We start from the raw sequence: 12,696 nt of genomic DNA, 5'->3' as shown, positions 1-12,696 counted from the left end.
GTGTCAACATACTGCTACCAGCCTATCGCATGGTGCTAGAGATAAGCGCTGCTAAGAACATTCACCAGCAACTGATGAAATAGCTGTAGCTGTTACACCAGGTTCACTATCACTAACTGATCCTGAAGATATCGACATGAGATGGGAGAGCAAACGCTACCCTTATTGACCTACTATGCAGTTTTACTGTGACATTGTACCACTTGTCAAGAACCACCTACAATATCATCATGATCAACCATTACTAGTCCACTAAAGAACAAAGGCCTCAAACATGCATTTGAAGACATATCTCTATTCTAAAGGATAAAAGGTTTACATACATGTTCAAAAAACATACAGGCAGTCCTTTAGGTAAGAACATCCGATTTACGAACGTAAATTACAGCCAGTCAAAAATATGTTCGTAAACTCAGTGGAGTTATAATTTCTGTTTATTACAATAGCATTAACTATGGCTGATAAGAAGATTGCTAGTGGTAGAGCAATGAAGTGCAAGATTAGTAGTACTGTAAAAAAAAGGCATGCCATTACATTGGAAATTAAAATAGTCATTATCAAGATATAGTACTAGATAGTAGTGAGATGGCAAATATTTCACTTGCATATCAAGTAAATTGGTCAACAATTGGCGACATTTATAAGGCAACAACAAGTTATCCGATGACGGTGAATTATTCCAGGTGTTGGCTAACTCGTCTCCGTTCATCATGCCTCCGTCACCGCAAGAAAATGGTTTAAAATTTTTAAGTTACCATACAGTATTTTATTATTTTCATTATTTAACATCTACAGTACAGCACAATGCACTGCACTATACATTCGACTGCATTGTTGTGGCGTATGTGGTAACGTCCCTAACTGGTAATCTCCAGACTGGAGTTCAAGTCCCGCTCAAACTCGTGAGTTCCTTTGGTCACTGCAACCTCTCCATCTATGTGAGCTAAGGATGAGGGGTTGGGGGATCCTTTAGGTCTCTGCTGGTCATCAGCAGCCATTGCCTGGCCCTTCCTAGTCCTAGCTTGGGTGGAGAGGGGGTTGGGCACTGATCATATGTATATATGGTCAGATTTTAGGACATTGTTCTGCTTTCTAGGGTAATGTCACTATCCCTTGCCTCTGACATTCAGGAGACCTTAAATACAGTAATAATGTATAAGTACAAGAGAGAGAGAGAGAGAGAGAGAGAGAGAGAGAGAGAGAGAGAGAGAGAGAGAGAGAGAGAGAGAGAGAGAGAACTGCAACTCAGCTCAGCTGATTGGCTTATTCCGTCAATCGTGACGAACCAAAAACAATAAAAATAGCAGCCGCCATCTTCGGTCCAACAATAACAAATAAATATTTATCTGCATTTCATTTAACACTACCAAAACATTTATGAAGTAGATAAACACATTAAGTTTCTAGCATAGAATTTGGTAACGAAACTATAAAATAACCTATTGTACATTTACTGTATTCAAATTGTAGTTTCAGCACTATGGTAGTATATACACAAATGCCGTTCGTGTATACGTCCATTTTTACTTTTCTCTTTGAACACTAACATACTTTACAGTATTATATACAGTAATGCAAGATGATAAAGTAAGTCAAGCATCATTTGTAATAACCTGATATTGATTTTATATGAAAGCGGACTACTGTACTTGTTGTCTTCTGAAAATCGTAGGCATTTGAGTTAGGCTATGCATACCTTAGGACAAAATTTAACTATAAGAGTACTTGTAGAGTAACGATTTACAAACAATTCCTAATACGAACAGTCTCTCGATCCTCATTATATTCGTTGGTTGAGGACTGTCTGTACAGTAAATGCTTATAGAGTACAGAAATGTAAATATCTGTAAGTAGTTTTTAATAAGAGCTCAATTTACTATAGCACCTAGGGTAAATAACAAAAAAGCTGGTAATTGTTTTCTTGCTTATATTTCTCTGATAAATGCTTCGGATAACATTAGAAAACTGGAATTAGGTTCTTTGACGTTTTGGTGGAGACTCAAAATCTTGATCGTCTGGGTAGTGCAAGAGCAACTCTTTGTAAAACAGCTTATTATTCACCTGATGTGGAAGAATGCCCAGAGGAGTTATGGCACCTGTAAATATGTTATTTTGATAATAAAATAAATTTTTTAATATACTTACCCGGTGATTATATAGCTGCAACTCTGTTGCCCGACAGACAACTCTACGTTAAAAACTCGCCAGCGATCGCTACACAGGTTGCGGGTGTGCCCAACAGCGCCATCTGTCGTCCAGATACCCAGTACTCAATGTAAACAAAGACTCAATTTTCTCCTCGTCCCACTGCGTCTCTATTGGGGAGGAAGGGAGGGTCCTTTAATTTATAATCACCGGGTAAGTATATTCAAAAATTTATTTTATTATCAAAATAACATTTTTCAATATTTAACTTAGCCGGTGATTATATAGCTGATTCACACCCAGGGGGGTGGGTAGAGACCAGCAATATATGTTTACACTTTTATGAGCTAAGAGTTTTCATTTCATTTTAGAAGTTATCAAAATAACAAAAACAAAATAAATAGGTACCTGGTAAGGAAGTCGACTTGAACAATTACTCTGCCTTTTAAGTACGTCTTCCTTACGGAGCCTCGCGATCCTCTTAGGATGCTGATCGACCCCTAGGATCTGAAGTATCAAGGGTTGCAACCCATACAACAGGACCTCATCAAAACCCCTAATCTAGGCGCTCTCAAGAAATGACTTTGACCACCCGCCAAATCAACCAGGATGCGAAAGGCTTCTTAGCCTTCCGGACAACCCAAAAAACAACAATAAAAACATTTCAAGAGAAAGATTAAAAGGGTATGGAATTAGGGAATTGTAGTGGTTGAGCCCTCACCCACTACTGCACTCGCTGCTACGAATGGTCCCAGTGTGTAGCAGTTCTTGTAAAGAGACTGGACATCTTTCAAGTAAAATGACGCGAACACTGACTTGCTTCTCCAATAGGTTGCGTCCATTATACTTTGCAGAGATATATTTTGCTTAAAGGCCACGGAAGTTGTTACAGCTCTAACTTCGTGCGTCTTCACCTTAAGCAAAGTTCGGTCTTCCTCAGTCAGATGTGAATGAGCTTCTCGTATTAACAATCTGATAAAGTCTGACCAAGCATTCTTTGACAAAGGCAAGGATGGTTTCTTAACTGAACACCATAAAGCTTCAGATTGGCCTTGTAAAGGTTTAGTACGCTTTAAATAGAACTTAAGAGCTCTAACAGGGCATAAGACTCTTCCTAGTTCATTGCCTACGATCTCCGATAAGCTGGGGATATCGAAAGATTTAGGCCAAGGCCGAGAAGGCAGCTCATTTTTGGCTAGAAAACCAAGTTGTAGCGAACAAGTGGCTTTTTCTGACGAAAATCCTATGTTCTTGCTGAAGGCATGAATCTCACTGACTCTTTTAGCCGAGGCTAAGCATACCAGGAAAAGAGTCTTAAGAGTGAGATCTTTCAGGGAGGCTGATTGTAACGGCTCCAACCTGTCTGACATGAAGAATCTTAGCACCACGTCTAAATTCCATCCAGGGGTAGCCAAACGACGCTCCTTGGTGGTCTCAAAAGACTTAAGGAGGTCTTGCAGATCTTTATGTTTGGAAAGATCTAAGCCTCTATGCCGGAAGACCGATGCCAACATGCTTCTGTAGCCCTTGATAGTGGGAGCTGAAAGGGATCGTCCTTTTCTCAGGTATAAGAAAAAAACAGCTATTTGAGCTACAGAGGTACTGGTCGAGGATACAGAAACTGACTTGCACCAGTCTCGGAAGACTTCCCACTTCGATTGGTAGACTCTAATGGAAGAAGCTCTCCTTGCTCTAGCAATCGCACTGGCTGCTTCCTTCGAAAAGCCTCTAGCTCTCGAGAGTCTTTCGATAGTCTGAAGGCAGTCAGACGAAGAGCGTGGAGGCTTTGGAGTACCTTCTTTACGTGTGGCTGACGTAGAAGGTCTACCCTTAGAGGAAGACTACTGGGAACGTCTACTAACCATCGAAGTATCTCGGTGAACCATTCTCTCGCGGGCCAGAGGGAAGCAACTAACGTCAACCTTGTCCCTTCGTGAGAGGCGAACTTCTGCAGTACCTTGTTGACAATCTTGAACGGTGGGAATGCGTAGAGATCCAGATGTGACCAATCTAGGAGGAAAGCATCTATATGTATTGCTGCTGGGTCCGGGACTGGAGAGCAATAGATTGGAAGCCTCTTGGTCAGCGAGGTTGCAAAGAGATCTATGGATGGTTTTACCCCAAGTGGCCCAAAGTCTCTTGCACACATCCTTGTGGAGGGTCCATTCGGTTGGAATTACTTGCCCTTTCCGACTGAGACAATCTGCTATGACGTTCAAGTCGCCTTGGATGAACCTCGTTACTAGGGAGATGTCTTGACCTTTTGACCAGATGAGCAGGTCCCTTGCGATCTCGTACAACGTCAGTGAGTGGGTACCTCCTTGTTTGGAGATGTACGCCAAGGCCGTGGTGATGTCCGAGTTAACTTCCACCACTTTGCCTCGAAGGAGAGACTTGAAGCTTTTCAAGGCCAGATGTACTGCCAACAGCTCCTTGCAGTTGATATGCATGCTCCTCTGACTCGAGTTCCACAGTCCTGAGCATTCCCGACCGTCTAGTGTCGCGCCCCAGCCCACGTCCGATGCGTCCGAGAAGAGAACGTGGTTGGGAGTCTGAACAGCAAGGGGAAGACCCTCTCTTAGGTTGATATTGTCCTTCCACCAAGTCAGACAAGACTTTATCTTTTCGGAAACCAGGATCGAGACCGCTTCTAGCGTCTTGTCCTTTTTCCAGTGAAAAGCTAGATGGTATTGAAGAGGACGGAGGTGTAGTCTTCCTAGTGACACAAATTGTTCCATGGATGACAGCGTCCCTACCAGACTCATCCACAGCCTGACTGAGCAGCGTTCCTTCTTCAGCATCTTCTGGATGGATAGCAGGGCTTGATCTATTCTGGGGGCTGATCGTCTTGTTGTTCAGCAACGTCCTCATCAGAGGGTTCCTCATCCGAAAACTGATGAGGAAACGGCAACGGAGTGGGCAACGTCTGGCTCGCTGAGTCCGGTCACACTGGTGGATGCGTGACGGAGCCGGACGCAACATCATGGAACTGCTGCACAGTCTGTGAACTGTCAACAACCATGGGTGCGCGAGGAAGCACAGCGTCAACCCGAGACTGTCTAGACCGTCTGGGTTGTGCAGTCAACACCCTACCGGGTTGCTGAGGTTGACGCACTGCGTCAAAACAAGTCACCTCTGCTGGTTGTTGAACGTCCTGAACGTCAACAACCACCTCCGAGCGTCGCTTAACGTCAACGTGCGGCTGGCAACCCACACTGGGTCACATCGGTGGAGGAACCACCTCAACTGGCAGACGCGAGTAGGTTACCTCAGCGTCAACAGGGCGCACAACCGACCGGTTGGAAGGTTGTTGGCCAGAAGGTTCGGTAGCAACCTTCTCCGCATTAAAGTCCTCTATCAAGGACGCAAGCTTGGACTGCATGTCTTGCAGCAAAGCCCATTTAGGGTCTACGGGAGCAGGTGTGGCAACAGACGGGGTTAGCGACTGAGGCGGTACCGCTTACCATCCCTGAAAGCCTTGTTATGCATGACATAATTGTACAGCAAAACTTCAAAGGCTCGAAAACAGCTGTGAAGTTGACCTGTAAACAACTTGGAGCGTCTCCTGGCCAGGCGCCAGGGAGAGTCTACGAGAATTGAGAAGTCTATCTGGGCAGAGGCATGAACTCCCAAGCCGAGAACTTCTCTCGTGTCATATCAGACTCTCGCTCTATAAACCAGTTTAAAAGAAGGGAAAGCAAAGGCTGTATCCCCCAAACTCCTCCTGGTGAAAAACCAGTCGCCTAGCAAACGTAAAGCTCTCTAGGAGAGCGAGAGAGCACTAGCTTAAAAACAACGGCTTCGAAGTAGCTAGGCCTAGTGTAAGCTCTGACGCTTAGGCGAACGAGGAGCAGCAGTTACAAAAAGATCCGGACAAAGATCCTTAAAAAAATCATCATGATTTATTTAAAGTCCATAGAGGGCTAAGCAGCTTTAGGCTCCTCTCCATCTGACAGAGTCCTCAAGGGAATATCAGTAGGAGGGGGAACAGCAACTTCCTCATCTACAGGAACCTTGTCCGATAAAAGCTGAGTCTCAAGCAAGGGAGAGACCTACCGTGGTGGCAATGCTTTACAAGCAGAGTCCACACTCACTGGTGCATTAGTAGCGGACCAGAACGCAACGTCATGTAACTGCTTGACAGTCTGTGAACTGTCAACAACTGAACTGTCAACCACAACAGGTGCGTGAGGACGCACAGCGTCCACTCGAGACTGCTTTGACTGCCTAGACTGAGCAGTCAAAACAACTCTAGAATGCGGAGGTTGACGCACAGCGTCAAAACAAGTCAACTCCGATTGTTAGTGAACGTCTTGAACGTCAACAGGAGCATCAGCAAGTGGCCTAACGTCCAAATGCGGCTGAAAAACCACACGAGACCGCATCGAGTGTGGTTCTAAACAACCTGACTGACGTGACTAAGCTACGCCAACGTCAACAGTAAGCACAAAGGAACGTTAGGTTGGCTGAAAGCCAGGATATCGATGAGATAAACGGCTAGACTCAACGGACTAATCGGCAGAATAGTCTTCCATAAGGGAGGCAAGCATATACTGCATGTCTTGCCATACAACCCATTAAGGATCAACGGAAATGGTTGTGGTAAGAGACGAGGGTAACGTCTGTGACCGCAACACTTTGCCAACAAAAAAAGACTCTCGGAGTCTGTGTTACGCTTTTGTTAGGCGGCGAGCAGTTATCCGATGACTGCATAGGGTCAGAGCTGTCCTAATGGTTGTAACCAGGACGCTGGACCTGTCCTGAAAGGACTGACTTTCGCTTAAGGGCTTCGAAACCTTGTGACAGGTTTCTTATGCGAAAAGCCTTCGGATGACGAGGAGAAACAACGTCTCTCTCGTCTTATGGTAGGGGAGATCTTGGTAAGATACACCCGATACCATAGAGGGAAAACGTCTGTTCGTTGATCAAGGCCTCTCGAACCCATAAGTCGTTTGACATTACTTCTCCCCTGGGCTTGGGAGCATGCAAGAGGTCCCGGACTAGGTGAACGACAGGCACGAACAGACGAACCCTCGGACGCAACACTGTAACACTTTGCGCATATCACTTTATCACTTCGATTTTCTGTTTTGCACTTATTTCACTGAAATCGAAACTTTTACTGATTTCTACCTGAAACACGCAATTCTACCCTTCATTAAAAGGTAGTAATTGCGAAATCAGTCGTATAATGCAAGCTCATTAATACCAGCAAAAAACAGAAAACATATTTTAAGATAAAAAAAAAAAAATCAGTGGCTGGGAAAGAGACTAAACACTAGTTCATATAACTACGTTTTCAATCTCTCACCGCACATAGCCTGGGGACGAGAATAAAAAACTAAAAACGTTTTATCCTTCCTCCCCGTACAGCGACTAGGGACGAGAGTAACTCGAGAACAACGTTACCCGCTTGAACGGAACGTTTTCTCTCCTCTCTCTCCCTCCGTCTCTATCTCTCTCTCTCTTTCTCTCTTGATTTCGCACCTAAGAGAAGAGCTCAATTATATTTCGTCAAAAAAACATGTTATTTGACTAAAGGAAAAAACTGAAAGGTTTTTCAAATAAAAAGTTCCTTTAAAATAGAATTTAAAACATTTAAGCTAAGAAAGAATGAACAAAACGTCAGAATCGATTTACTCTTACTGCAAAGTGAAACCATGATACACTCTCTCTCTATCGTAACGATAGAGCGCATGTTGAACGTCCTGAACGTCAACAACTGCGTAGCATAAATAAACTAAACGTTAGTTCATCTTTGAAAACAGTACGAAGACTATCAAAGAAATTCTTTCATAAAATATTACATTTAAAAAGTTTCAAATCCTTAGCTCTTTAAAAGCTAATTACGATATAAAGGGCTCAACGTTGATTAACTTCGGTTTCCAAGTTAGGACCGCCTACTCTCAGGAAAGGTCTATATAAACAAAACATTAAAATTATTTTTATATGTTTATAATAAATGGAAAGTTAATCGAAGAGGCCTAATAAAGGCGGAGAGATATAAAATATATAGAGGAAAATCTATAACGTGATAAGATAATTACTAAAAGCCTAAACACACTTCCGTCTAAGGGAAGGGTCGGCCATTTAAAAGTGAAAGAAAGTCCATACTCTCTTTGTCACCATAATTAAATCTATCCAAAACGAGTTCAAGATTTAAGATGAAGATAAAACACCTGCATAGCGAAAGCTCAAAACTAGAATAAAGTACTTCACCAATTAGTTGTGAAAAAACTCCAGTTTAGCAACAGCGAGTAAGTACGTCTTGTCGATAGCTCGACAGAGAGAAAATTGAGTCTTTGTTTACATTGAGTACTGGGTATCTGGACGACAGATGGCGCTGTTGGGCACACCCGCAACCTGTGTAGCGATCGCTGGCGAGTTTTTACCGTAGAGTTGTCTGTCGGGCAACAGAGTTGCAGCTATATAATCACCGGCTAAGTTAAATATTGAAAAAATTAATACTATTCAATAAGAATTAATTACAGTTATATAAAGTAAACAAACAAAACAAACCAAATCACAAAAAATAACCATGGTCACATACATAACTTGTAAAGCATTTATTTTCTTGGGTTTGACCTTTACTGTCATACACCTTATTATCTTAATATGAAAGGTACAATGTTAAAATTTAGCAAAAAGTAATGGTATGGTAGGGCAACATAAAGTGTAAACAATTTCTATTTTCATATAACAAGTGTACAGTACTGTACATATATTTAAAATCTTATCATCATGCTACAGTACTGAATTTATTACTATCAATTTCAAATTATTAATGGCTATATGCTACTTTTTATTTCTCATCTTTATAGTGTATTAACACAAGTGATCTTTAGCCTTGTGAGTAATACAGTACTAGCAGATATGGCAAAAAAATAACTAGGTATATACAGTATCCACATACACCAATTATATGGGAAACATTCATGACTAAGATATGGTTATCAAAGATGTTGAAAACAATGCTGCTAGGTAGAACCTGATAGCTACTTTAAATTTGATATAATATCTTCAACATGTAGTATACTGCTTTTAGAAGTAGAGTACACAATACAGGACTCTTATTGCTAAGCAATCTCTTACGATAGCAGGTGGAACTTAATACACTGAGAAAAAAGAAAACCCTAGATTACAAGCATAGGAGGATCTTAAAAATTCAGAAAATGAGTTAACTTACCAATATCACATGAGAGAGATGCCATTTGTACTTTTCCAGATACAGTAGAAGCCTCAGGGTTGTTCTCATTGAAATGATCCAACACTGATTCTATATCAAAGAGTTCATCATCTGACATTAAGCTGGATATATCATCTGTTCTATTACTCTTTTTATCTTGCCCCTTGCATGAGGAAATGTCAAGCAAGCTCATTACTTTCTTAACTTGGGCTTCAGGTATGTTGCTCTCAGAAGATTTCATAATTCTGAAAAACAAATATCATAAATTTTAAGTCTTTTGTATTTTTCCTAGCTATTCAAACCCGAGTCCTTTAATAGGGAAATTGTTTCAGTGCGAGATGGAGACTATTGTTAGAGTTGTTTAACAAGCAGTTGAACAGCTGATAGAGGGTGGTGAGAAGCCCTGTTCCTCTCAACAGTCTGAAAGCTTCCCTTTTGACCTCTCGGCCCAGAACTGAGAGGGATCGTTGAGTAGGGAAGATAAGTTAAAGGACTAAGGTTTGCATAGCTAGAAAAAATACAAATGACTTAAACCATTGACCTTTAATAAGGAGATTCACTGTTTGGTGGATTGTAAGACACCTAGAACCACATTGAATGGTTCTTTTTCTTCACAAGAAGTGTCCAACCCCCTGGTCCCATATGGGAGCAAATTGGTGACTGCAGCAACCTCCTGTCTGACCAAACCTGGCCTGTATATGGAAACAAATACTCGGTTAAACGAAGAAATACTTCCCCCAATGGGGATTAAGTTTGGAATCATATACCTGTATGATTATTAATGGGTTGGTATAGATTCAAGCATCCTCCCCCTTCTATAGAGACACTGGGGAAGCTACTTCTTTAAAGATAAAGACTGGAACTCGGAAGAATAACTTACCAGCATCAGGTTGAATACAACACTCAATGTTTCAACTGCTTTGTTCCCCTGAGGTGGACAGAAAAATGAGGGAGAAGAGCCATTAATTCCAGAATTACACTATACGTTACTATTAATGAGATGCCACCTGTCCCATGTAAGAGCTAGGTAGGTTACACAACTACCTGAGCAGCCATCACAGGACCAAGCACATAGGTGTCAGGGAACTTGTGGATACACTCCTGCATATAAAAGGCCATAAAGGTGGTCTGTCATTTCCAATCTCTGGGTTCCATCAATTGCCCCACTGACTTGTTTCTCCTGAAAGCTAGAGTGGGCCCTTTCCACCTGACTTCGTGACCAGTGAGCATAGCCGGTACTTCAACCCTCTCAGCGGTCGAGGCATACACTGTACAGATCGTCTCACGAAGCCAGAAAGCGACCTTATTTCTTAACGCCTATTTCTTGGGCCAGCCAGTACTAATGAAAAGTCTCTGACACTCAGGCCTGAGGTGTCGGGTCCTTTCCAGATAGCAACACAGAGCCCTTGCATGACACAAGCATCTCCTTTAGATTACCATATGACGCTTAACGTAGAGAGGGGACGGAGAAGGTCTCAAACCTGGGTTCATGTGCTGTCAGGTTCTGAGTTTTGGCCACGAAGTCTGGTACAAAACTGAAGGAGACCTCCTTCCACCGCTCAGCGTGGGTGAGTAAATAAAAATCCGTGCAACTTGCCTACTCTCTATGCCGATGCTTAGGCTAGCAAAAAAAACAGTCTTGAGGATCAGATCTCTGTCTGATGACATCTTCAAAGGGCTCATATGGGATAACTCGTAAGAGTTTTGGGGGTCTGAGGGCCAGAGGTGGGCAAGACTGAGCGATGCTCCTCATGACCATAGATAACTCCCACAAGGTAGAGAGATCTATACCCTTCAGTCAATAGACCATTTCTAAGGCTGAGTGGTAGCCTTTGACAGCCGCGCCTGAGAGCCACTTCTCTCACCAAATGGAAAAAAAAAAAAAAAGGAAATTTGTGATCTGTGCCAGAGTTGCTCTGACCAGAGAATTATCCTTTCTACAACACCATTAACAGAAGACAGCCTATTTCACTGGTAGACAGTTGCAGATGACCACCATTGCACACATCTGTGTAGTGCCTCGCATAAAGCCTTTCAGTTGGAGGAGATGCTGGATAGCCCCTACCCTTGTGATGGGCTAGTTTCTTTTCTGGCGATAGGTGGTCAGTGAAGAAACTCTGTCATAAAAAGACCTTCTAAATAATGCAGTCAGTATAAAGTAATGGGGTTGTCCACCTTGCTTTCACATTCCCCTTTGTAATGCATGAGGAGATACTTCTATATTTACTCATACAGAAAAGCTGCTTGGTACAAAAGCTTACCTGCTTCAATATCTGATCCAGTGAATAACAACACAACCACAACTGCTATCTTAGACTAGGAGGTAGGTTTGCTACAAAACTTGCTGAGCAGCTACCATGGGTTCCAGTGAAATAGCATCCAGACTTGTGAGTACACTCCAGCAGATAGTGAGTGGTAAAAGTGTCTATCAGTTCCAGCCTCTGTTCTTTAACCCTTGTGCCACTGAAAGCTTCTTCTTAAAGGCTAGCTTAGAACTAACTCTTCTGACTTCATGAGCACGAGGCTAGGCAAGCTCTTCTGGATCTCTAGCCGAAGGGAGATGGCATCTCCTAATGGTTTCTCAGAGCCCCCAAAAATTATATTCTTAAAGATCTTCTTAGGTCTGCCCACAATGATGAAAAGGTTTTGAAGCTGTAGTCTGACTAGCTGTGTCTGCTTGAGACAGCGACATAGCACCCTAACAGGATATAGAAGACACTCCTCAAATTGTTATTGCATCCTAATGGGAGGAAATAGAAAAAGATTCAAACTTGCAGTCCTGAATGGTCGGGTTCTGCATATTTGCTACAAACTCAATATTGAAAGAAAAGGAAACCTTTTTCCATTCCTCTGTATGATTTATGGCATAAGAGATGCCACAGAGTTTGCTTACATGCTTCGATGATGCTAGAGCAAGGAGGAAAACGGTCTTGTATGTTAGATCTCTATCCAAATCTCGTCTTAATGGTTCACAGAGGGTTTGCCTCAGCAACCAGAGAGCCTAGTAACATCTTGCAAAACTGGTTCAAGTTCCCTCAGAGGACAGGATAGTGAGAAGCTCCTAATGAGCGTTGATACTGTAATTCCCATGAGAAAAGATCAAGGCTCTTCATCCTGAAGACTTGGCTCAAGGATAAACAATAGCCTTTAACCACTGAGACTGAAAAGAGCTTCTCTCAGCAAAGGTAGACAAGAAAATCTGCTATCAGCTGCAAAGAGGCTCTGAGCAGAGAAGAAACCTTCATACAACACTAACCACAGAAGATGGCCCACTTTATCTGGTAAATGTCAACAGAGGACTTGCAGAAATATCCAGACATCTCCTGGACAATGAAGATAAACAGGGATGTCAATACCTTTGTCTG

General features: G+C 42.4%; 1 protein-coding gene across 1 annotated transcript in view; it reads right to left on the bottom strand.

The window, feature by feature from the left end:
* Window positions 1-1,912: 1,912 nt before the first annotated feature.
* The window catches only part of LOC137648472 (uncharacterized), a 57,064-nt gene continuing 46,280 nt past the window's right edge, over window positions 1,913-12,696 (bottom strand). The window contains exons 9-10 of the mRNA XM_068381391.1: window positions 9,332-9,576; window positions 1,913-2,096 (exon numbers count right to left, since the gene is read on the bottom strand). Coding sequence (XP_068237492.1) covers window positions 1,972-2,096; window positions 9,332-9,576 — 370 coding nt within the window. The 3' untranslated portion in view covers window positions 1,913-1,971. The remainder of the gene's footprint in view (window positions 2,097-9,331; window positions 9,577-12,696) is intronic.

The sequence above is a fragment of the Palaemon carinicauda genome, chromosome 10 (assembly GCF_036898095.1).
Source record: "Palaemon carinicauda isolate YSFRI2023 chromosome 10, ASM3689809v2, whole genome shotgun sequence".
In the NCBI taxonomy this organism is placed as follows: Eukaryota; Metazoa; Arthropoda; class Malacostraca; order Decapoda; family Palaemonidae; genus Palaemon; species Palaemon carinicauda.
Note: the sequence above shows the minus strand (reverse complement) of the source record. Positions and strands in the feature narration are given on the sequence as shown.